Raw genomic sequence first — 26,050 nt, forward strand, 5'->3', positions numbered from 1 at the left:
TCCCTGTTGGTTGTTTTTTTGGTCTACTGAGAACTAAACTAAACTCCCCACAAATCAGCACTCCCTGCTCCTGGGAGCATTGGAGCTCTCCAAGCAGTTTGTATGAGCAGGACTGACATTGCTGTGTGCCCAGGAATGTCTGTGTGCAGCCAGACCTGGCACCACCCAGGGCAGGGTTTGTGCCCCACGGGATGAGCAGAGATGAGTTATCTGTGGCAGTGTGCCAGGTCTCTCACTCTTTCAGCAGAAGCCTTAGTAACCTGCCTCACTTTTTTGTTTTGTTTTGGTTTATATGCTCTTTGTGTTATTTATCATGTACTTTTATTATCTGTTATTTTACCGCAGGTTTTGCAAAAAAGATCAGCCACTTCTTCAATGTTTACCTTAAGCAGATCTGATGTTCAGAGCTTCCATACTCTCCCAATACCATTTCTTTTCCTCCAAGACAACCAGGCTTTGCTGTGGCAAGGCTGGGCTGTGGTGAGGGTAGATGCTTCAGATCCCAGAAGGATCCTCTTATGATGCAACATCCCAGCTTGTGTTACACGATTTAGTTCAGTACCCAGCTCCAGATCCTCTCTGACTGGTCACTGCAGTTGTGTGCTTGGTGGCAATGTGCTTGACTTGGGTCTGTGAGACAGGGACTGGGGTGCTTATTCAGCATTTTCTGTTCCATCTCACCCCTCTGGCTGGTTAGTTCTGAATGTATTTTGGATACCTAGTAATTCCAAAACAAATTTCTAGAAGAACATAAGGAAAACCGTTCCCAGTATATAACTGACTGTGTTAATGAGACTGAGCTCCTGTGGCTGAGATTGCAAATCATTTTCAGATGTCGTCAGCATCTTTTTTTTTGGGCTTTGTCTCTGTCCTCCCGTGACCATTGCTTGGAGAGCTGGGTATGCACTCAAAGGAATTGCTTTGGGGGGAGGGCTCGAATATCAAAGTGGAAAAAAAGCATTCAAACCTAAAAGCTGACCATAAAGCCCAGCACATCATTTTCAGGAGCAGAACATTATTGTTACTCTGCTGACAAACTTCTTTTGAGGGCAGCAGCACGGTCCAGCACCATTTCAGATTTGTCCTGAAGCCACACGTAACCAAAATAAATATATGGTTACATAAGAAACTGTATTATATTCCTGCTCCGTGGTTCCAAGTGTAATTGTAAAGTAAGCACAAATGCAGTGTGCCTGCCTTTGTGGAGGTAGAGGGCAAACCTTCCACACACAATTCTGTGGATACACACCTGGGATTAATGAAGCAAGCAAGTGCAAGGGAGGTGGATTTGTCTCCTCTTCTAAGGTCCTTCTATAAGATGTGGAGGCCTCCTCTGGAGAAGACAAGGGACAGGTAGGGAGAGGCACCAAACAGGCTCCAGAGAGCAGCCACGTTGCAGGGAGGGCAGTGTGTGGCTTTGGGACATCGCCCAGCTTGGTGTGAGTAACTGAGGCCCAGAGGATTACACGGCTCACATGAATCTCTGGTGATTTATGCAGCTGGTTAACATGCCAGCAGCAATGCCTGTAGTTCCAGGGACTTGCTGCTGCGTGGCACGAGCCTGCTTCCTGCTGTGTGTGACCAGGGGAAGAGTTATGCTGAGGGGCTGTGACAAACCTGCACTTCTAGAGCTGGGCTTTGAAATTTGGCAGGGGATCATTGTGCTTCTTTACTCCTGAAGGTGGTGTGAAAATATATGAATCATGGATTATGATTCATATCATATATTAATATATTCATTGGACACTGTAACTTTGACCAAGATAGAAAAACCCATGAAGGAACCCAGAGATCCTCATGAAAGACAAACTTTAGCCTGCAGAGAGGAAAGGTCTGACTGTGTGGCTGGCACAGTGCAGAGGTGGACAAGGAAACACAGCAAGAATGAGCAGGCAGTGTCAGGACCTTGAGTTTTCTGAAGCTGTCAGTCTCTCAGTTTTAATCAAGCACGAGTTGTTCAGTTCCATGCAGAAGGAACTGGATAATGTTCACTGTCCTGCTGCTCAGGTGCCTCAGATTGTATTTGGTTTATGTTTTCTTTAGGTGTTTATGCACACATAAACACTACACTGCAAGTCTAGAGACTGGGACAGAAAACTGAGGACTGTATTCTATAGCCAAGGGCTATAAAGTCCTGTTCAGAACATTATGACATGAACAATGTCCTTTCATCTTACCAGCTTTTTTCTCCTCTCTGGCTCTTGTATTCTAGACAAAAAGTGAGGGAGAAGCTCCAGTTTTAATCCTACAGGGAGTACAGGGCAGTGAAGGTGCTATAAAAGCCCACATGGAAGTGAATGTTGCCAATATGAGGAGCCACACATTAAAGGAGTATGATATTTACCTATGAAGGACAAATGAAATAACACCTACATCAGATAAACAAAGTTTGAAATTGCTTTACAGAAGAGATCAGTGGTATCAACACCATGGACAGCAAGGCCCAGGGAGCTGAATCCAAGGCCAGCTAGTCAAGGCAGAAGTGAAGCTGAGAGTAAGCCCATGCACCTACCCAAGCTGAGGACTGAATATCTGGAAAACAGCTTTTAGAAAAGACCTGGGGGTCCTGGTGGGGGCACTGACCATGAGCCAGCAGTGACCTTGCAGCAAAGAAGGCCAGCAGCATCCTGGGCTGGGTGAGTTTGTGCACACCTGGCGTGCTGGGCTCCCAGTGTAAGGGACAGGTGGGCATACTGGGAGGGTCACATCTTGGAGCATTTATCATATGTGAGCAGAGGGTGAGAGAGCTGGAGTTGTAGAGCAGAGGTGATCTTCTCAATGCATGTAAGCACCTCATGGAGGAGGAAAAGACAGAGCCAGAGTCTTTTCAGTGGTGTGCACTAAAAGAAGCAAAGGGCTCAAACTGAGTGCAAGAAATTACATTTAAACATCAGATTTTTCTTTTTTTTTTTTTTTTTTTTTTTTTTACTGTGGCAGTGACTGAAGAATGAACAGGCTGCCCAGAGAGGACATGGAGAGCACTGGCAAAAAGTTGCTTTTGTTCTTTTGTTGACCATTCTTTGAGGAGGGGTGTTGGACTAATCAATCTCCAGAGGTCCCTGCCAAGCTCCACCATGCTGTGATTCTGTAACAGAACACAGCTCTCCTGAATCCCAGGGTAATATTGGTCTGTGCATATGCATGGCTACCTGCAGAATCCCTCCACATGCAGGCAAACCAGCACATCTGGCCAGCCTGTCAGAAAAAAATGTAAAAGATTGCTAAATTCCAACTAGACAGAATTTACAGCTGGAAGAAAAGAGGAAGGATGTGTCTGGGGAAACCTGGCCATGCGCTATTCCTGCCTCCAGGATCTTATGTTAAGTCTCTGTACAGAGCAGTTTCTCCTTAAATACTCACCTAATCAAAGAGGGCCTTTGCACACCAGTAGCTTCATCACTTGATTATGTGGCAGGTTACTTACTATTCATCACTCTTTGTATTCTTCTCTTTAAAACTCCCAAGCTAGTCCAGACAAGGGAAAGCAATGTGAGTGTGTAGCTGTACAGAAAGGCTTGCTGCTTTTCTCATACAAGCATATCCAGCTCATGTGGGCACAGTCAATTCTTGCAGCTGTGCCACTGGTTTAGTTTATGCACATTGCTTGTGAAAAAAATAAGCTGTAACAAGAGTTTAGTCTGGCAGTTACTTTGACTGCTTTTTATTGTAGCTGTGTCTTACGGTTCTCTGTGTGTTTCACTCCTCTCTGCATGGCACAACTGCAAAATGCACAAAGGGAAAACGCTGCCAGATGGGTGAGCTCGGAGGTGGAGAGGGAAGGAATAATGGAGGAGCTGGGAATCGGTGCTCAGTCCTTTGTACCCGTAAGCGTACCTGGATCTATCCAAACCAGCCAACACCCTCCTCCTGCTTCTGGCAGGAATGTTGGGGCTGTGGGATGGCTCGATGGCAGCAAATCCAGCTCAGCCCCACGCACGGTGTGGCCACCTCTAGAGGGCGGTGATTGACTGATGAACGTTCTGCTGCAACGGGATGGTTCCTGAAATATCCCGGACTAATCCAGCTGCGGAACTGCAGCTGTTCAGGGAGCTGCAGCTTGCTGCAGAAAGGTGCAGAGTCTAGCAGAGTCAGGTCTCTGTCCGGCTGAAGTGAAAGACAAGCTGAAGTGAACAAGTCATGGACCAGAATTTGGCTCAAATGTTAGGACAAATTTACAAACTTGTGAGATGGTTAATTCTGAGAAATATCAGAGACCTTCATTTCTATAATGAAGATTTGCTATTTCCCTTGTTTGCTGGTTCCCTTGAAAGAACCAATCCATAAGCACATTTATACTAGAACAAAACAGTAAAACAATCAAATCAGCCAGCACAAATTGCTCTGAACTCCTGGGTTTACACTAACAGCATGCTCTGTTTGGATTCCAGCACAGCATAGTCCTGCTGTGCAAGCCACCATCCCAGGGGTGGACTTACCAGGAATGAGGGGACAGAACCTTCCTTATTAATACCATTTGGTGCAGGAACTATTTCCATGGAGAAACAGCTTCCCAGCCTCACCTTTCACATGACTTCCTTTACCTGCATGTCAGGTAGGAAATGGGTGGTGAGATTTCCTGCTGCATCCTGTGATGCTGTGAGTGGTCCACATGGCTCTGCCCAGCTTCCACACCTCTGCATCTGACTGAAGAATATCTGTCCTTCCTCCTTTTCCGCAGGCTGTTGTCATCATTTTGCTGCTTAGCTGCTTTCTTTATTTCTACACCTCTCATCCTGGTGCCAGTAATCAAAACTCCACCGTACTTCTCAGTTCTGCAAGAAAATGATGAAAAGCTGTTTGAAATAAAGTTTGAGGTGAGCACAGCTTAAGAGTAGACACATTTTTTCTTCTTTGAGCATATTTAAACTTGAGCTGCTGCTGCACATTCAGCGCTGGGCTGCATGGCCACATTTGTGGCTGGCTCTGGAGCTGAAGTGTGTGCTCTGCAGCCAAGGTGCACACTTCTCTGGTCTGTGCTTTGTGTACTGTGGCACCAGGGTTCACAGGCCGCAGAGAGTTTGTTTCAGTGGCAGGGGCCATCAGCACACGTGTCTTTGACAAGGCAGGCAGTGTGAAAACTCTTAGCACAGAAAGATGGGGCTGGTTCCCAGTTTATCTTTATATTTAGCATTGACTCCAAGGAGCATAGTTAGAGGGGATGGAAACACAATCTACTAATTTTCATTTCTGTGTTGCCAGTTGAGTCAGGACCAGGCTGACGCTGGCCTGGAACTATTACTGTTTGCTTGGTGCATGGAGACCTGTGTGTGTTTTTGTTACCCCTTCTCCATCAGCTCATGGACCACTGTGTCCGTAGCACAAAAGATCCTGTTGCTTTTCTTGGCCATCTTCACTCCTCACGTCCATCTTGGGCTGGGAGCCAATGGCATGGGCACCAGAGGTCTTTTGTTTCCAAAAACAACCTTCTGCATCAGAGCATGCCTTGCCTTTCAAGAAGCTGTCCTTTTTGGGACTTTTGCTTTGGTTTTTGAGATCTTTTCATAGATGCATACATGCCATGACCCAGCACCTATCACAAACACATAATTCCAGCACAAAGGACTCTTAAAAAGTACATAAATAGAAAATGCTCATAGGAAGCCTAACATTCCTAAAGTTACTGTCTTCACTGCTATTTTCTACCTTCACTTTGTGGGTTTTGTTTCTCCAACTCTATCTAGCTGCAAGGATTCATCTTAAATGGAAGTGACACAGCAAAGCCTGCTTTGATAGTTTGCAGATTTAAAAATAGTTGTCTTAACATAGGTTTTCCTTCCAAGGTAGAATGTACCTTCTATTGGAAAACATTCACGCACATTGTTAATACAGGGTCTCTTTTCCATAGTCTGTCTTACAGTGAGTCATCTGCTCTCTGGCTCTCTGTATCTACATGCAAATAGGTCAGAATTAGCTTGGTTTCTGAAATTCTCTCTTTTGTGTTGACTAAAAATCTGGGGTGGTTATTTTTAAATGTTTCCCATTCTCCAGACAAGATATGAATGTAAATGCAACAAAAGTAATGTTGGATGTTCTCCCTGTTCCAATAATGTAGCTGTAACATGCTGTGTTTTGGTTAATCTGATGGAATGCTATTCCTTTTTCAGACTGGTGTCAGAATTGGGCCAATTTTATCTGAGGAGTTTATTGTCTCAAGAAGTAAAAATAAATTGAAATCACTGTAATTTGGAGTATCTCAGTTTTTTATCTCAGAGCTATATGAATCAGTATCAGCTGAGCACCCAGCTCATGAAAATCAGCTCTTTATTTTAAAGAATATAGTTTTTAATTTGAAAAGAAAAAATTTTTTGATTATTTCTTAGAATTTTGGGGCAAACCTGGAAAAATGTCCACTTTTGCTAACTTCAGTGTGGTGTTGTTTTTCCATGTTAAACTGAGAACTGGACTGTTCCTGATGACACACTCAGTGTTTAGCAAAAATATGTATAATATGTATAATCATAAGTAATCAGAATGCCTCAGGTCACAAGCCTTTACTCCATGCCAGATCAATCAAAAATTCCTGAGGACAAGGCCATGACACCTGCTGGACCCTGCACTGTTCACGTTGATTTATGGTGTGATGTTGTGTGAGGAACCAGTGGTTGCTGGAAAGGGTTGCACACTTGGAAGAGACTGGAAGGTGAAGTTCCCATGGGACAGCTTAGTGGTAGAACAAGGAGGCTCCTGTGGCTTAGATCACAGAGATGTAACAGCACTGCTGTGTGTTTTAGTGGGAGAAGGGAAGGACTAAAAGTGCAGAAATATCAAGCATTGTATTCATGTGCCATTCCCAAGCCTTTACAGACAAGGTCTGACAACCCCAAATATATATTCCACAGGCAAGAGTGCTGAAGAGCAAGATTGCTCAACACTTGCACAAGTGAGCACCTGCTAACTCCTGCTCTCTGAATCAGAACTTGTCTACTTAAGGAAAACAGCCAGCTCAACTGATTTGCAAACCAGTGTTGAAAGACTTATGGGAATTCTTGTGGGACTATGAGGGCAGTAGGGAGGTAAGTTTGTCTTTCTCTTGGATGGTAACAAAAAGAGCTTCATGTCTTGTGTCCTTACCTCCTCCAATTTTCCTTTTTTTTTTGTCTTCATAGTTGAGAAAAATCACATTCTATTTGTTTATTCATTCCCTATTAAGACAAAAAAAGACTCCTTCCAAACTCTTGGTTGTCCTAACTTAATTTTATTGTAAGTATAATTAAACCCCAGTGTTGCTGAGGATATCTGTTCCTTAGATGCTCTGCAGCAGAGTAACCACCTTATACCTTTTTCATTGTCTGGGAAGCTTCCTTGGCAGTCTTCACTAGAAGGTGTCAAAAAAAGTGTTAATAAATCACAGGAAATTTAGAGCAGGAAATTAAATGTTGACACTCTAACATAGGATTCGTTTCTATTAGTAGTGTTTCTTCTTTTATTTTGTTTGTTTGCTTACTTTCTTGGTTTGTTTGTTGGGGTTTCTTTTTCCCCAGAGAGAAAACCCACATGTGTGCTGGTAGAATGTCTTATACTAAGGTCAGAAACAGCCCATGAAGATGGCAAATTACCCAGATCTGAGTCTTTCACACCTCCTAGTCAGAGTTGATGATAGTTGTGTGTATCAGCAGCCATTTGTGAAATCTTTTAGATTTTGTAGGAAGGATACAGTGGTAAATTGTGAAATAGAAAATAACTTTTCTTAAAGGAAGAGCCTTCAACCTCAGAGTAGGTCCAATAGGTAGAACAAAAGTGGCTGGAGCTTTGCTATAGCATCACTGATACATGGAGAGGATAAAAGAAAATTTTGATGCCAGTTCTTAGACATCCTTTTGGAGCTGAAGGAGGTGACACTATGGCTGCACTTCTCCTGCTGTTTTATCTGCTGTCCTCCCCCTTCTCCCTCACTCTTGTGAGGTGCTGAGTTGTGGATGGCTGGGTCTCAGCTGTTTTCCAGACTTTCCCCTGTGCTGTGAAACACCGAAACGCCTTCACGGCCAGCACTCAGCTCTCTGTCATCAGCTCACTCCCAGTGTCACAGCCCAGCTCTCCTACCAGCCACATCAACACCAACCATGGTGGCAGAATGGAGTCCTGCAGAGATTCTGCTTGCAGACCTTAAGATAGAACCTGTAATAACTCCCAAGAGGAGTAAATGCCTGTGAGTGTAACATTGTGCCCCTCCAACAGAAGAAGAAGAAACTCGATGCCTGGAACTGCAGTAGCTGGTCAGCAACACCTTGTGGTCATATATCACTAAGGTAGCCCATAAACTGGTAATACCTCATTGTTAGATTGTCATGATCTTTTTTTTTTTTTTTCCTGAGATCCTGCTTGCTTGTTTTAGACACATCAGTCAAGTTCTGCTATGTCCTTGGACTTACAGCAACAAACCACCACCTAAATGCAGTAAAATGGACCTCAGTCCAGTTCTCTTTGTGCAGCAGCATTTTCAGCTGTGTTTCAGCAGTCTGGTGGTGTTTGGCTCTGCTCTTTTGATTCTTTTGCTCCTCCAGTACCCACAGAGCCCATTTGTACTTCTGCAGCTGCCATCACTGCTCTGTTACACCCTGCAAAGGAGAAGAGTCTCGACCTGCCTGACGCTGGTGTGGCTGCTCCTCTGGCCAGCTCTTCTGTGTGTTCCTGCAGGATTTCTGCAGATCTGCTCTAGGCCACATTCCCATATTGGCCTGTACTGAGAGATGCTGTAGAAACACAGAATGCCTTGGGTTGGAAGGGACCTTAAATATCATCAAGTGCCAACCCCCCTGCCGTGGGCAAGGACACCTTCCCCTAAACCAGGCTGCTCAGAGCCCCATCCAGCCCGGCCTGGGACATGTCCAGATATGGGGCAGAAGTCCTTGCTTTGCCTCAATATGACCAAACTCTTATTTTTCTCTAATCACTTTGATCAAGACAAATGAAATCAAAGTGTTTGCTTCCTGACAGGCAATTTTTTCCCACATACTGCAAATTTCCTTTTACTGTCCATGGCTTGTAGGAACAGTTTTGGCAAGTCGGAGTAAAAAATACTTTCAAAGTAGTGTGTTTTTCTATTGAGGGAATAAAATTACCGTGAATTAACTCTTAAGGAGCCTGCACTGGTTAGAATTTTAAACTCTGAAACAGGTCTAAAATGCTCAGCAAATCTAATAAAATCTGAGATTTTTAAAAAGGGGCAAAAAGGAAGATAGACTTATTCTAGGGAGGCAAACAGGGAAAGAAACAAGTCCTCTGGTAATGCCTAGGAAAGATAGGCATCTCCACAGCTCATGCTTTACAATTCAATAACTTAACAGTGCAATAATAGAAATTATGTCTGAAAGACTTAAGTTCTTATCACTTGCTTTACAAAGCACAATCCTTTTCTAATGCTTAACTTACAGTGGTGTTTGGTCTACTAAAAACATGCTGATTTCTTTCTGAAGCTAATACAATCCTTCTGATGTCCCCAAGAAACAAAGTTTAAAAAAAAAACCTCTCAGTAATGACTAAGGACATCGTGTTTCTGTACTGCAGTTTACAAAAGTGAGAGTTTAGAGGAATGGTGATGCTGCGGAAAATCTTTCTACTCCCATGACTGTCTGAATCTTGAAATTAACTGAAAATAAGGGGAAAAAACCAGAACAAACCCCTAGACCTTTAATTATAACTTAATAATTTTGATCACAGCAATAAATATAACAAATGTGAGGCAAGTATGTGTGTGAGAGTGCAGGACAGAGAAAGGTTTAGGGCAAGGATCAGTGGAAAATCTTTAGAAATGATGTAAGAGAAAGCAAAGGCAGTGATTGGAGTTTGTAGCCTACACCAGACACTATAAAAACTCTGAAAGAAAGCTGAACATTAAGGATAGGTTAGGAGAAAGAACATAGCAGGACTATTAAGGTTGGAATTGCTTGCATCCAATGCAAGGTAAGGGGAGTGAGGGCAGAATGTGCTGGGGATGTTTTGTTTCTCCTGCTGTCTTTGCAGAAGCTTTCTTCCCTTCTGTGTTTTCCTCTCTTTGATGTTTTCTTCTTTTTTTTTTTTTTTTTTTTTTAAATTTATTTTTTTTTTATTAACAGACATGCAAAAGGTATAAAGATGCCCACATCTAATGGGAAAAGCACAAGTACTTTTTCCAGTACTTTTTACTTTGTAATTAAGATAATAAGGTGCCTCTCACCTAGGATATTTGGTAGTAAAACTGAGCTACAAATATTCAGTGGAAACTTATTTCCTTCAGTTAATCAGCCAATATTTAAACAGAATGTGTCAGTGCATTTTGCAACAGTGACAAATTAATTTTATGCTGCTGCAGTGCTTTGCAGTAAACTGCTGTCTGGATTCTCCTTTTGTGTAAGTTATTGTCAAATGCATATTACTTCTTAAAATAAGCTAAAGAGCTGTGACAGAATAATTCTTTTGCATAACTAAATATCATATGTAGTAGACAAGTTTGCTACATCTAATATATTGGAAAACATGAGATAAATTATTTAGGAAAAGTCTTTAATTTATAGATCTGCAAAAGGGTTTAACTATATCCCATATTAGACAAATGTTCATCCAGATTCTGCTGCATTCCTGCAATAATAGAATAACTGTAAAAACATTCCTACACTAACAGAGTAATTATCATTGTCCAGTGGTCTGGCTAATTCAGTTTTGTACCCCTGTAACTGAAGGCAGACTCTGATTCTGTGATAGTCATTGTAATTTCTCCATTCTGAGTTCAAAACTATTTCACTGTTTTTTTTTTTTTTCCTCCCACACTGAAGTTGTACAAGTAAATACATGCAAATAACGTTTGGTTTAGATGTCCAGAGGCTACAATAAAGTTCAGAATCCACTAATTTTTGAAGCACTAGCATGCAGTGCCCTTAGCTTTCCTTACTTGGTCTTTCAATTTGCAATAATTGTTCTCTCTTGGGGAGTGCAGAGCTGAAACCTGAGGAGCTGAGAGGACATTTTGTGCCTCTGCCCACTGCTTAACTCAAGAAAGTTATTATTGCATTCATCTGTCTCTGCTCACTTGTATTCAAAATGCAGCTCAGCATATTTTTCCTGTAAAATACTTTGAACATTATGAGGAATAACAGGCAAAAATCCCCAGCTCAAATCAAGTAAATCTATGGTGTAAATGATGGGAAAACTGCAAAATATTTCTGACTGGACCAGGCATTCTTCATTTTTTTTATAAATAACTGCCAATCTGATTTCAGCAGCTTAAGACTTTGTTTTCACTCTGTGAATGAATGACAAGTGCCTTTCTGGGCTTCTTGAATAGCCAATTAAAATACACAGCAGTGGTAAGAGCTCTGTTGTTAGACCCTGACAAAGATTGCATGTGCATGCAGCTTTCCTTCTCTTCTTACTTAACTCAGAGAAATGGGTTACTCTCTAATCTACATTTGCAATGCATCTCCCCCAAGACTTTTCTTCTTCAAGTAATACCCTAGATCAGAATGTTTAAGTGTTTTTCGAGTAAATCAGTATCAGTGTTTGAATCTTGTTAAGAAATTCCAATGCCATTCTCATCTCTTAAAAGCTGATCTTGAGGGATATTTTTATTATACTTTAAATGGTCTGTTTTTCTGTTGATGACCTATTTTGCTAACATACTCTTTATACCTGGTGTGAAGATCTTCTACTTATCACTTCAATGATGTTAGGAAAAAAAATATTTTCTAATATAGAAAACCACAATCTATTTCTTCATTTTTCTTCATGGAATGATTTCTTATTTTTGCTTCAAATTCTGAAGATGGCACTCTAACAATGAAAAGTTTTTGGCTCTTGTGGTAAAGAAGAAAGAAAGCTGAATGTCAAATTGTTTGAAATGTTGAGAAAAGTTGGCATGTTTAGTCAGTACATACATAAACAGTATAGGGTTGAGAGTTGTTGGCAATGAAGAATAGTCTAATAATGTTTTGTATTCCATTGAACATATCAGGAATACTGCAGCTCACTCAATTATCTTTTGAGGAAAGGTGCAGGTAGGTTTTTCCCACTAAGAGATATTTTCTTACACTTCATAACATCTTTCTTTTTTAATAGCCCCTGAGCTTCTAGATGGGCTTCCTCACTTCTGTTTGTCTGCTGCTTCATGTCTCCTACTTTTATGGTATAAATGCAAGTTTGGGGGTTTTAATTTTTGAAATCTGTTGCCAAAAATGGATTTATTACACAGTATAATAGTGTAAATGTGTAGCCAGCTTTGCAGGATGTCCAACCTGTGTCCTTCCTGCCCATTCTAAAGAAAATTGTCCTCATTTGCTCTGTATGACCATTTGGTTTCATGCCCTGTTTTCAAAGGAAGAGATGAGAACCATGACTGACTAGTCTTTTCACAAGTGTTTGCACACCTCTGTCAGTTAATTTGCTTCTGAATCATGCTTGAGTCTGTTCAGCACAGGTGTCCTGGCAGGGCTGTGTTCATTTATGCACTTCTTGAGCTCCTCATGGGAATTAGAAGATCACCTTTCCATCCTTTCTTCTCATGATGCGAGTGCTGCTCCCACAGATGTTGTGTCCTGTGTGGGCAGGGTCCAGGCGAGCCTGCAGTGACTAAACCACGACTGAAACCACGACACAAAACTCTGTTTTATCTGAGTACAAGTGCTGTGTGCTCGAGCATCTTCTGAGCCAAAGCACAGCTGTCAAGCAGGCAAAGGTGACTAACGTGGTGATATGAGAACATGCCAGGACTGAACACCAGAAATCATGGCACAGGGAATGCAGTTATTGAAATGAAGGCTTTAGAAATCAATCAACAAATCTTGACTACCCTGAGAAACCTTGAAGGAACTTCATTTTCAGGAAGTGGAGCATACTTGGCCTTGAAATACTGTCTGACAAAAAGTTTCTTTTGGGACACAAAAATACCTGGTTATCTCAAAATAACTAATCATAAGGCTCTTGCATAAGTCTATGAATTTTAAGTTCTCTCTGGTTCCACTAGATGAAACCTACCTGCCTCTATATATCTATATAGTCATGAAACTGAAAATAGAAGGAAAAATACATTGTAGAAGTTGTCAGTGTCTGTACCATGTATAAGAAAATATATGGCATTGTTTAAAAATCTATGCCTACTCCAGAAAACACATTATTAGTAACATAAAGAGCCTGACACTGGCAGCTTACATTTCATTTTGTCACAAAAGTCCCATGTTTCAATGTGTGGCTTCAGTATCTTTTAGAAAGCAATATGTGAGAAATGCTCCATATCTCATCTGTGGGATGACAACAAAAATACCATTCTAACCTATTTTTGAGATCTGCTTTTTTTTTTTTTCTGTGGGTGGGATTTGTTTTGGTTTTTATCCTTTTTCCTTGACATTTACATAACTACAAGATTGCACCTGAGAAACACAGGGTCCTTCAGCAGTTCTGAAATCACTAGGGCTGGTGGTAGGGGCAGTATTTTTGGCTTTGTGGTGATATATATGATCAGAGGATACCTTTTACAACTTTTAAAAAGGTAAGGAAAATATTTTCCAGCAGAAGCAGACTTCTAAGAGCTTCACACAAGCCATTTTTAAGTTGTTCTTTCGGTAAGATAAATCATCCATCATAATTTTTTTGGCCAAGGCATATTCCTATTGGGTGTGCAATGCAAGCATAGCAAAGCCAGTGTGAGTACTCAATTTGATTAATCAATTCAATTAAGATAGGTAGCAGCAGTTAATATTCTATTTTGTGGTGCTGGAGCAGTACCAAAATAGCTCAGTAACTGGCTTGCAGACACAGCTCTGATTTCCCCCAGCTGGCCAGAATCTGCACAGTCCCAGAGACCTTCCTGGCACGCAGGTGATGAAGGCTTCCCAGTGCTATCCCAAAGTTATCAGAGCAGCACTGGAGGCCAAAGAGGAGCTGCCAGGAGCTTCCCAATGCCTGTGGGACAGCCAAGCCTTGGCTCTGCATCAGGTCATGTTGGTGGCATCCAGGCAAAACCGGAGGGGTTTCTAGGCTTGGCCACAAGGTGCTCATTGCAAGAGCGAGGTCCTCGCTTGCAGGTGACTTGGGCATGTCCCGTGCTGGTGTCACAGCAACGAGCAGAGCACAGCCATCAGTACAGACTGGCAGCTGGAGTGAAGGATTGCAGAGCAAGGCATGATGTCTTGCCTCGGTTCTCTTGCTAACAAGACAGTAAGAAAAAATAAGCCCCTTGTGATTTATGCTTGCAGAGTAATCTCCACAGTAATGTGAAATATCGTGGTTCAAATGGGTAAGAACAATGATGGCTGTTACCATTTTTGACAGGCAATGGGTTTGAGCTTGGTGATGAATTGCATTCTGTCTGAGGTTTGTTCAAGCCACTTATCTTCAGGATGTCATTTTGGGTTTTGTTTTTTTCTCTGTAAGAAAAACATCTTTTAAGTCTTTTGGTTTGATGTTGGAGACTTAACAGTTTCTGTTCGGTAAAGCGTTTTGCTTTCTTGTGATATTTTCTTGGAAAGTGGCTCTGCACCGCTTCCTAAGTAAAAGTTTTGTATGTTTATCCTGCTTTGATAAGGTAGAATATTGTTCTTTCTTTAATATTTAATTTTATTTTAATTGGACCTGCAACAAAGATACCTAATTATATGAGGAATTTTAGTTTTGACACATTTCAAGCTAAAGTATCACTAAGACACATAAATATGCCTGAATTTCAGACTTGCAATTACATTTAGAGAAGGGAAAACCATATTTTATGTCAGATAACACAAGACCCTGAGATACTACAGACATGGAATTATACACTAGTCCCTTGACCTAGCTCTGTGAAGTTGGTGGTGAAGAATTTTCTGGAAGGATACAATTTCAATACAATGAATTTCAAATTCAATTAAGGGTGCATCTTGAAAAGCTTGTCAGAATTTTGCTTATTCCCCTTCAGGAACAAATACTGTCCAGCCTCTCTTAAAGCCTCTCTTGGAATGTGTCAAGTTAAAATATGGATGGGATGAAGCAATAGCCAGTGCATGGCTGGGAAAACCCCTTTTTGGCCAGAGGGCTCTGCTTGGCCAACTGCAACAAATAAGCTCAAGGAGAAATACCAGTAACTTCTTTTAATAACTAAGGTCCTATAACATGGCTGAAGGTGGTAAAACTAAGTCCCAGACTGGCAGAAGAAAGCGTGATTTTAATTGTATTTACATAATCCTCACTGCATTACTAGTTTTGCAATTGCTTTTCTAAATCCAAACTGTTCCACTAGAATAACCCTGCCTTTTTCTCCTGCCTTGGTCCCATTGCTGCATGAAAATCAGTACAACAGGGTCTTGCTGGACTCAAGTTTTGCTCCTTCTTCAGTCAGTGATACACCTCTTTAGCTGCTTATTTCCTTGGGAAGTAGAGCCAAGCTTCAAGTCCTTAAAATTTCCTCTGCTTCTAATTTCATTGGCGTCGAGTTCTGACCAGTTAATCAAATGTCTTTAGTGTTGCAGGTGCCTTACTGTTTATTTTCATTAGTGTACCAGTTGCTATTTTTAGCTCTTTAGTCTTTGGCTTGAATGAATACCAGCACAGATCTTAAACTATAATAAACATATGTTTTTAACCTTGCCATTTATTTTTACATCTCTGTATCCAAATAATCAGGATGTGGTTATCTGTGAAGGCAGTAGACTGATACTTCAAATTTCAATGCACACCCACATACAAAAATATACATTGTAGAGGGTTCCAGCTTTAAAAACACCCAGGCAGACCTCTGTGTTTATGTCAAGAAATGGCTGTTGCTGTGGGGCTGAGAGACAGTGGTACCAGGTGGCTTAGTGCTTTGACTTTGTCCTTTGATTCCAGTGAGCTGTCTGCCTCTCACCCCTGCAAAGTGACCAGCAGCTTTCTTCCTAACTGCCCATCCCCTATGGACAATAGTAATAATAATTATATAATTATATAGGGGTATTTATATATATATATATTCATACACTCTTTGTGTTTCTGTTTTTGCCAAGTGGAGAGTCAGCAAAAAATGGCAGAATCAGACTTGAATTATACTCTGGGGCAGGACCTGCAGACAGAGAAAACAGCAAATTAGCAAAAGGCCCCAGCCCAGCTCTTCCTAACATCATCTGAAACACTCCCACCTGGAGAACTGAAGGCACATCAGGTTTTAAGATCTGGATCCAAACAAGGACTTAAACAATGTAGGCTAAACCCATGTCCAGAGGTAACCAAGCACCTTCCCCATCCTGAGCCTCCCAAAACTCCCTGCATTATTTAAAGGCTTGGTGGGCATCTGCAGTCCTGCAGCTGTGACATGTGGTCAGACCACCCCCAGTCTCAGCAACACATCCCTGTGCAAGCTTATTGTGAATGATTGTATTGCAGGATGCCATTGGAAGTTGTGGCTCCCACTAGATCGTGTTGGGAATGAGCAAAATGCAGCCTTGCCTTCAAAATACTACTGGAGGGATAAATGACTTCTGTCACAGCTTTAAGCACCTCTCCAGCATGTGGGGAGGTCAGGGTCAGCCTGAGCTACTAGCCAAAGTCTCCCTGCTTACAAGTGAGCATGCAGTTCATCTGCTTTTAAGGCAAGTTTGCATTCCTCACTGCTGCTGCTGCAAGGATTGCACCACTGTGCAGAAAGGAATCAAAAGATTGGCATGGCTATGTAGGAAGGAGCAGAGGAGGGAGCTGATTCTGCATGCAAGGATGAAGAGCATTCAGCTGGCATTATCTTTATGCAGTGACTCTGGAGATACAACTTATTAACAGCCACGGGGAGAGTCTCCCTTGGTTTTTACTTCTTTAAGACCTGTGGAGCAAGATTCCTCAGGGGATGCAGCTGTGGATTTAGAGATTGCTGCTAATTTATAGATTGTTCTCCTTTGCAGATGTTGCAGTTCCAGCTCGTGGTGGCGCATTTGGCCCTTGTGATTGCCCTGCTGTGGTGGAACTCCAGCTCTGTGCTCCTTGCACAGGCAGCTCCAGAGGTAGGTGAAGGTTTCTGGTGGTTGCCACATAACTGCTCTTCCTTGGGCATTTTTAGCCACAGAGTGAGAAGGACACTGCAGTATCCAAACACTTGGAAGGTGTGGGATCAGTACTGACTCTGTAAGGGCCAAGGAGGAGCTTCAAGAAGAGAGAGATGCAAATTGCATGGCACTGGGGGAACAGACTGAATGAGGCCTCACCCAAATTCTCACAGCCTCTCCCAAGACACCTGGGGATTTCCTGTGTGTTAAAACATTGTCCAGTGGATAGAGAACTTCCTGAAGAAGGGAAGGAGGTGATGGAAGGGGGGAAGCAAACTTCTCTAACACTGAAGGGAAAGTTTAATTCTTCTTCTTACAGACAAATAATAACATGAGAAAGCTGAAGCTTTCAGAAGCCATAAGGAGATCCCTGGGAGAAAACCACCTGCACAAAAATTACAAATTAAAGGAGATGGACTAGACCAGGAGGGGGAGGGAGCCAAGTCACTTGCCTAAGCTTGCAAAGGAAAGCAGCAGATGAAATGGATGAGTTGTCTCTTGTTTCACCCAGGATGATATGTAGGGGTTGCACCTGAAAATACTTCTACTGCATTCCCTATTTTTATGTCATCTTGACATAAGGCAGATTTGGCAGAAAAGGTATTTATGTAATGGTTTCATACCATAAAAAAAAAAGTATCTAAAAGTTGACTCAAAGTGGCACTGTTTGCCTCTAGGGTTTTTACATAGGTTTTAAGGTCAGCTTTAACATTAGATGGCTACTGAAGAATACTGATGGATCCCTTGAATCTTGCTCTCTGTCTTCACATAAGCATGACCTGATTGTCCAAAAGTGCTGCAGCAGCTGCTGTTCTGGTGCCACAGACACTTGGTATCCTGCCTCCATCAGTGACAGATTTTTGTGAAAAGAATATAAGAACAGAACATCTTTGCAGACTTCTAGATTTAGAGACCTGCACTGGATCAGGGCATGTTTTAGCTGCTGATGGGCCAGAATTTGTCTTTGAACCAGTTTAAAATCTCAGTATCCATGACATTCTTTGCCAGTGCATTCCCTTCATCTGTGTGCTGTGTTTAAAAAGTTACTCCTTATATTTATTTTAAATCCACAATCTGGTGACTTCACTGTGTGGACTGGGAAGCTCTTTGTCTTGAGGAAAAAATTACTAGTTTTTATTCATTTCATTGCTGTTCCTAAGTTTGCAAACCCTCCACTATACCACCTACACCCACTCTCATCTCTGCTTATCTGTGAAATTGTACTTTGTTCAGTGGTTTACCAGAAGAAAACTGTTTTCTACTTCTGATTATCATTTTAGCTGTCACTTCTTACAATTCCATGATAATTTTTGAAGACAAAGTGGAATTGCAAGGTATTCAAGAGCAGAGGCTCTTTTTGCTCTTCTAGTTTCAACTGCTATTGTAGATACTTATCCCCACTAACCAGAAGGAAGGGTTCAGTCTTTTTTGAAAGCATCATTTGGTTGCAACATCTATGAAAGTTTTATAACCCTAAAAGAAAACAGAAAGGACTGTTTTGTGGACTTGAGGCTTACAAAAAGCAGAGTCAGGGGACAATGTGAGATCCTTTATAAAGGTTTCAACAGTGCTACACCATTGGCATGATCATGATGGTCGTGTGCTCCTCCTCATTTAAAGGTCACAGTTTTATGCACTCCATCACTGTCTGCCACCCATCTGCAATGGGGAACATCCCCACCACAACTGGAGCAGATACTGCATCATCCATGTGCTGCCTTCCTTCACACATGTACTAAACCCACCATGTATGAATAGCAACAGTAGTGCTGTGCTTCTAAAGAGAATAAAACCTGTTTGATAGTGTAAGTTGTAATGTTTCTATCTAATTCTGTGAAGATCAAGTGAACAAGAAGGTGCATTTCATTCAAAAGGACAACTATCTGAGTTTGCTTTTGTAGACTAACTGCTGCCCTGTGTTTCTCTGTCACATTCAAAGCAACTATTTCACTTTGATTCGTTTCATTTCTTTCTTGACAGACCCCAGTATTCTCATCTATTCTTATAGTAAAGCTTAGTTTTGAAATGGTGTTAAGCCTAATGTTGTAATTAAGGTTCAATTCAAGAGGATGTTCTTTCCTTTCCTTCTCCCCATGTAGTGTTACTGCATAATTTCTCTGAATGCCAGGGCTGAGCAACTTTTTTTTGCATAGCAATTAATTCATTTGTCAGATATGGATGGAACCTTCTGTAGAAGTTTTCATTGCTACTTATTAGCATTCATTTAAAAAACAAAAATCAGTTTCCCGAAAACTATCAGAATGGCTATTGGAGTAGGGCAATGGAGATTGCATTTTTCAGAATTATTACATTAGTCAGCTCATGCTATAAATGATGCTAATCACAGTGCTGAGATAAGGATAATGGGATGTCCTACAGAAATAGGCTTTGTGAAGTAACAAGTTTTAATATTTCTTGCAACAATAATGAAAGCAAAGTCAGTTCTATTAAAAAATATGTCCAGATTTTGACAGCAAAATCCTGTCGATGGAAACAGGCCGCATTTCAGAGAAGGAACTTCATTTTAAAACATTGTCCCAATTTCAGTGTCCTGGTAGTTCTGTATTTACAGAACTGCTCCTATGACACTGGTTGAGTTCTTTTTTTCCCCTGGGACTTGAGCAGCCAGCAAACTGAAATTTTACTGCTTTCTTCTGCAGCCTCTGGAGCCTTCTGCTGCTCTGGGTGTGGGAGACCATCCCATTGCCAGTGAAGAGAAGTCAGCCACCAACCTGGCAGCCAAACTGTTCCTTCTTGATGACCTGGTGTCTCTGGAGAATGAGGTGACTGAAACCAAGAAGAAAAGAAGCTTCCCAGGATTTGGCTCCCCCATTGACAGAATTTCTTCATCCTCTGAGGATGCTAAAGGCAAACAGAGGTAAACTCTTAAATGCTCCTTCCAGTGATAAAGTTGGAGGGAGGCCGTTGCTAGGTGCTCTGGACACTGATGGGTTAGCTTTAGCCCCCAGCAGGTTTGCTGGTCAGTTGTGAGGTGCCTCTGATGAGAAACCTTTCAAACAGTGTGTCACCCTTCAGCTGTATAAAGCATGCACTATTTCATTCATCCCTACAGTGCTGCACAGCTACCAGACAATATTTCAGTACATGTGATTTTCCAGTACACTCCTTTCCACTGGTGTGAACTAACATTCAGTTTAAAACAACATTTCTGATCATGAGCTTTGCTAAAGTAAGAAATGTGCCTGAGGTTCACAAGCAGAGGGGCAGGGCTGGGTGCTCCTGAAACTGGGATGGAAAGAAGGTGTGGTGGAGTGGATGTTCTGAACAGAAAGATGAAGGACACATCATGAAAATGGGCAGGCAGACAGTAGAATGAGCTTCAAGACCTCCATTAGCTTTGGATAAGTCAGGGTTTAAACAATGCAGCAATGTGTATTTGAATATAAACTTGTTTATAACAGGGCCAAGCAATGAATGATGCTCGATGTGGCTGGGAAGAGACAGAGAGTTTGGGGCACAGCTTTAGGGGCTGTATCTGAGAGAGCTTGCCTGTCTTGTTCTGCTCTTCTGGTAACTGTCTTCTCTTGGATGGAATCCCTAATGCTACAAAGTATTTAATAACATGCTTAAAGCTTAATCTGGAAATGGAAAGTATTCACGAGAGCCAGTCAATATTACAAGTACTTTTTTCAAACAAAGTTTTGTAATATTTCTTGTTGTTTTTCCATTTATCCACCCAGTCTGCCACTAGGACTGTTTGGCTGCAGCCAAAAGTGATAAAATACAAAATTCTTAAATCTTAAGTAGAATTATTCTGTTCTGTCTGCCTCTTGAAGATATCAAAATCAGCTCACGCTTCATTTGCTTTTTAGCATGTTTTCTCTTTCCAGGAAAAGAAAAAAAAGGTCATTTTTGAAGCTATACTTTTTTGCAAAGGTACACGTTATTCCCATTTTTTCTCATGTTTTTTTGGATAGAAATCTTTCATTCGATATGCAGTACAAGGGAAAAACTAAACAAAGAAACAAACAAAAAATTCCCCAAAACAACAGCAAAAAGCAAACAAACAAAAAGCAAAAAGGGAAATGGTGATGAAAAACAGTTTGTCTCTGAATAATGAGCTCATGAAAATGAGTGACACGCTGCACAAAATTCCCCCTTTCCCAGCAGCATCAGCACAGTTTGCAGTTTTGAGTTGGGATTATCACTCTGGGGGAGCTGTTTACCTTTTAAGTTTGGGGTTGAGCCATTTATTAGAACCACCTGAGCTGCTTTGATCACTGCAGTGATAGCCTGACACCACCACCAGCATGGACCGCAGATCAGATGGATGCTACGAAAGAGTAATAAGGCTTTTGATAGAAAAGTACCTTTAGATAGAGACAGGCAGAGACTGCTGCACTTGGAGGAGCAAGACCGAGGACTGAGCACCCTGTCACAGGGGTCAGCCAGCAGATACCAGCTCATTCCTGTATGAGCTGAGCCGGTCACCTTTAGAGGCCAGGAAATTAATTTGTGAGAGCTGATAAATAGATTGAGCCCCCCGAATCAATGCAGTGTGTGCAGTGCCTGGCACAAAGCAGAAACTTTTTGAAAAGAGCAGATCAAATGTTAGTGCACGTAACAGCTTGTTCTGACACCCACTGATGACAGGAGAGCCCAGATCCTGGTCCGGCATCAACATCGGTTTGTAGCGCTTTGAAAAGCACGGGAAAAGCGTGCAGGAGGCAGGAGAACGAGAATGATCCACAGGCAGACAGAGAGAAAGAACCTGCGGGAATCCTAGACAAGGCTGTTTTAAGTAGAAAAAAAAAGCCACTTTGTCGTTTGTTTTAAGTAGAAAAACCACTTTGCCCACGGGGACGCTGCGGAGCGGAGGGTGCCGGGGCTGCCGTGGCGCGGGGCGGCCGCAAGAGGGGACGCTGGGCTGCGCTGAACAGCGAGCACGGCACCGCTCCCCGTCCCTGCTCTGAGCACAGCACGGCACTGGTACAGCTCACGGGCTCCGCTCCTCATCCCTGCTCTGAGCACAGCACGGCACTGGTACAGCTCACGGGCACCGCTCTCTATCCCTGCTCTGAGCACAGCACGGCACTGGTACAGCTCACGGGCACCGCTCCCCGTCCCTGCTCTGAGCACAGCACGGCACTGGTCCAGCTCACGGGCACCGCTCCCCGTCCCTGCTCTGAGCACAGCGTGGCACTGGTACAGCTCACGGGGCAGAAACACCGTCCCGTCCCACCTTCGCCATCCACTTCCATTCCGGGCGGTTAACTCCCCTTTTCTCCAGGCAGGCTCAGGATGGCTCTGACAGCCCAAGTGTCCCGCCTGTGCCTCCCCAGCTGCGGGGAAAGCAGTGCTTCCCTCGAGGTAACAGGCTGAGCATCCTGGCTTTCCTTCCCTTGCCTTCCCCAAGGCTTGGTGCAACCGTGCTGGGTACGCTGGTGCCAGAAGAAGGGACAGGCCAAACAGAAGGCTCCCCTTCCTTTGCGATGTTCCCTAGCTGCTCCAGCACTGATGTGGTGCTCCCCTCACACGGGATACACCACCAGTTCCCAACCCCTGAGCTCATGTGAAAAGCAGCTAGGAGAGAGTCAGCAGGGCTGTGCGTGCTGGAATGATCCTGACTGCAGCCGTGCCCGAGAGGTGTGAGCGAAGGAGCCTGCTCGAAGAGCCCGAGGGCTGCACGGTTCTGGGTGGGGCGTGCACGGCCCCAAAGCCTCAGGGGGAGGCAGCTTAACAGCGCTGGCACGAAGTTAGACTCCAGTGCACCACAGCATTGTCTCTTTCTTGTTACTTTGCAGTTGCCAACTTACAGAACAATTTTTTTTTTTTTTTTTAATTTATGTTCCTCAACAAGGACTGATAAAGAATTAATCTTCCAGGGCTTCTCTTGGCCTTGCATTTCACTGACAAGTATTTCTGAGGGCAAAAGTTGAGGTTATTCTCAGCTGCAGGAATTCTTGCCATTTCCACAACTAATTAAAATAAAACTTCTGCTGGTGGAAAAAATGCTCCAAAAATGCTGAATTAAGATGGGAAAACTTATTATTTGATATAAAAAGATCTGCAAAAAAATATTGCTGTGTATAAATTCTTTCACACATTCCTCATGCCCTCATTCATCAAATTGTCAGAAAATTTACCATATACAGGAAAAAAAAATCAACCCCAAAATCTTCCTATTTTCAATCTCATCAAAGAACTGCTCCTATTCAGTTTTGATGAACACTACATTGCCAAAGAATCTATAGAAAAACCCTTTTAGAGCATCTCTGACTAGTCCCCTCTATTGCTGTGCAATACCTTCTACCTCCTTGCTAATCTTAGCCCCAGCTGGCCCTGGAGCTTTCAAAGACCCAGGTAATGGGTCACCTGCAGTATGTTATACTGTGCAGGAAACAATTCCCCTTTAGAAATGCAGTGTATCACTTTTCTTTTATGAATAGCAGTTAACCTGTGAAGTTAGTTTGCTGCCAAATAAAAAATAGGGATAGTGGATCAAGCTCAGCCAGTCTGTAAAACAGCTGCAACTGCAGCCTTTTGTAAGACAAGAGCAGCATCTTATTTTTAAATGCTCACATCTTTGGCTGTTCCTGCACACTGCTCTGTCTGAACAATAAGGTGTTAGTGGTATGAATGCAGGAATCAAACATGTAGTAACATCTTGATTATTTATAGATGCCTGTTCCCATTTGTTTCCCTCCCTCTCTTCTCATTTTCCTCGTGCAGGAAAGTGCTTGAGCTGCCTAAGAGAAGGTTTGGAGTTCCTCTGGACCGGATTGGAGTGAGCCACCTTGGCAGCACCAGGGGTTAGCAGTTCCTGCAGGTAAGCTAAAGCATTCCAGGTGTGGGCAGGCTTGGAGAACCCAGGTGTTCTCTGTTGCTGCAGGTACTCAGTCATGTCAGCAGGCTCGGGAGGAGTGGCTTTAGGGAATTATGGCTTCTTATAACATGGAATGCCCTAATTTCCCACTGAGTACCTCTCTACAAGCAAACAAGTATTCCTAATTTTAATCTCCTCCACTCTACCTTACAGTGTGTTTGCCCAAGCCTTGCATTTCTGATATTGGAAAACGTTTACTGTTTTTTTTTTTTTTGCCTACAGATGCTTCTATTCTGAATGAGTGATGCTGTATTGGAAACTTCACAGAGCTTTGGAAGATGCCTCACAGCATGTCTTGTCTTTGCCTAATGATACAGCACTCAAGGAATTGACCTCCTGCAAAATCCGTTTCAAGTTGCATTTTACAAATGTTGCATTTACAAATAATAACATGTTCAGTTCATCAGGTCAGAATACTCTCACAGCTGTGCACAGTGTCACTGGTAGGAGGGAACAGAGAATATGTATATATTTTTATGGCATGGCATGTATCTGTTAAACTTGCAGAATTTTATTATCCTAGGCAAGACTGAGATTTTTTGGATTGAAAATAAAACTTACAGAGATGCCAACAGCAGTCCATGAAAAGCAGAGAGTTTGCTTTGCACATTTCTTTCTGGAGGGAATCTGATCAGTAGATGAAGGGAGGATATAACAGTTACGGGACAAAGCTAGAATGCATTTGAACTGCTGTTTGGGAGGAGATGTTTTCTGCCTTTACTAGGAGTTAGTCTGAACAAGAACAGTGACAAGACCTTTGTATTTGTCCTGATGTTTTGAGTAGTCTTATCTCTGCACCATATTTAGACATGTTTTCATCATATGGCAGATCCTGAAATGAGGTGAGACTTTTAGTTGATGAATACATTTCACTTCTCCCTATGCATAACATAGGATAGTGTCCAAATATGAAGTCATCCACTTCCAAGGCCATCTGTATCATATGCCTTATTTTAGCCTCTTGATGTGTGCACAGGGCATGGTCAGAATCCAGCTCTAAAAGTTCAAGTATTTCTCACTCTGGTAAAATGTAAACATGTCCTCTCCACTTCATTTCAGAGTAAAACAGGTTATCTTAAATCCTCTTTCATCCTTTTCATTTATTTCCAGATTATAAAATACAGCAGAGAAGAGCTCTCTGCTGACATCTCAATGCTCAGATTCCTAGTTGATGTTTTCTAACCCTCACATTCTCTCTCCTTCTTGGGCTTTGGTCCATATCAGCTAAATTCCTCGGATAGCTATTCTGGGGTATAAATCATCCTTAGCATTGCAAAAGAAGATCCATTGAGAAAGGGATTATGCAGGATTAAGGGGAAAAAAGTTATTCTTGCCAAACACCCTGTGTTAGGCAGGAAGTAATGCTGGAGATGGGAATTTAGCGGTAATTTCCTGATCTTGTATGAAAAAAAAAGTATTTGGGAAATCAATGAGACTTAAAAGCTGTTGTGAGGAACTTTGGGACAATGGGTGAGAGATGAGGCTCCCACTCAGAAGGGCAGGTAACATCTAATTCATGTGTTCAGACATAACAGGGGTCTTTTCCATTTTCCTCCTTGCCTACAGCCCTGCCCAGAGACCAAGACTGGCTCAGGCATAGAAAATCTTCAAGTAACTTCACTTTTATTGATATTTCTAATATAGGCTGAAGCTGCTGAGAGCAGCAGCACAAACCAGTGACTCACATCCTCACATCAAGAGGTGTCCCTATCTTTGCCATCTGCCAGAGCACTGCAGCTGAGTTAGGAGATCATTTCCCCTTCAGTGGGTGAGCTGTCCATGCTTGTGTGTGAGGTGAAGCACTGCAGATGCTTTCCAGAGAAAAAAAGAAGGCCTGTAAGTCCATATGTGATGATCTTGAGTTTTTGCTTCCTGCTTTTCTCCTGGTCACACTGCTAATTTTCTGCCTTTAAGTTTCCAGGTGAAGGGTCTGAGAGCTGGGCTCGGTGGGTGCATGTAGACTGACTCAAGAGTTTCAGTCCATGCTAGAAGCAAGCCTGCAAATGCAGTCCCAGGCAGTCCTCTGGAGTGCATTGCCACCATCCATCCTGAGCCTGCCTTGAAGTTTAGGGAACATTTATCTTCTTGCACTGAGTTCATCCAGACAGGCTGCAGATAATCTGCTTGCAGGGTAGCCATATGTATGGGGCATGGGCAGATTATGGAAGTGGTGACCTGACCACTCAAACAGCTGCCAGTCAAAAGAACCATGGACAGAATCAGTGCCTGACATATTTTTGGAGACTGAGACCAGAGGAAT

General features: G+C 42.5%; 1 protein-coding gene across 3 annotated transcripts; it reads left to right on the plus strand.

Annotated features, from left to right (window-relative positions):
• Positions 1-2,598: 2,598 nt before the first annotated feature.
• OSTN (osteocrin) lies at positions 2,599-24,381 on the plus strand. 3 transcript variants are annotated; one of them, XM_053951810.1, is made up of 6 exons: positions 2,599-2,636; positions 6,840-7,013; positions 16,803-16,901; positions 19,604-19,821; positions 23,637-23,733; positions 24,013-24,381. In XM_053951810.1, the coding sequence occupies exons 3-5, from the start codon at positions 16,803-16,805 to the stop codon at positions 23,719-23,721; spliced, it is 402 nt and encodes a 133-aa protein (XP_053807785.1). In that variant the 5' UTR covers positions 2,599-2,636; positions 6,840-7,013; the 3' UTR covers positions 23,722-23,733; positions 24,013-24,381. The 3 variants fall into 3 exon arrangements, with proteins under 3 accessions (XP_053807785.1, XP_053807784.1, XP_053807786.1); XM_053951809.1 differs by lacking the exons at positions 2,599-2,636; positions 6,840-7,013 and adding an exon at positions 9,856-9,900; XM_053951811.1 differs by lacking the exons at positions 2,599-2,636; positions 6,840-7,013 and adding an exon at positions 16,006-16,132.
• The last annotated feature ends 1,669 nt before the right edge of the window (positions 24,382-26,050 follow it).

Source organism: Vidua chalybeata, chromosome 10, assembly GCF_026979565.1.
Source record: "Vidua chalybeata isolate OUT-0048 chromosome 10, bVidCha1 merged haplotype, whole genome shotgun sequence".
Lineage (NCBI taxonomy): Eukaryota > Metazoa > Chordata > Aves > Passeriformes > Viduidae > Vidua > Vidua chalybeata.

Excerpts from the sequence above, each read along its gene's own strand:
- OSTN (XM_053951810.1), top strand. The coding sequence starts at position 16,803 with ATGTTGCAGTTCCAGCTCGTGGTGGCGCATTTGGCCCTTGTGATTGCC. Across the intron at positions 16,902-19,603 it reads TTGCACAGGCAGCTCCAGAG|CCTCTGGAGCCTTCTGCTGC; the intron begins GTAGGTGAAGGT and ends TTTCTTCTGCAG. Across the intron at positions 19,822-23,636 it reads GATGCTAAAGGCAAACAGAG|GAAAGTGCTTGAGCTGCCTA; the intron begins GTAAACTCTTAA and ends TTCCTCGTGCAG.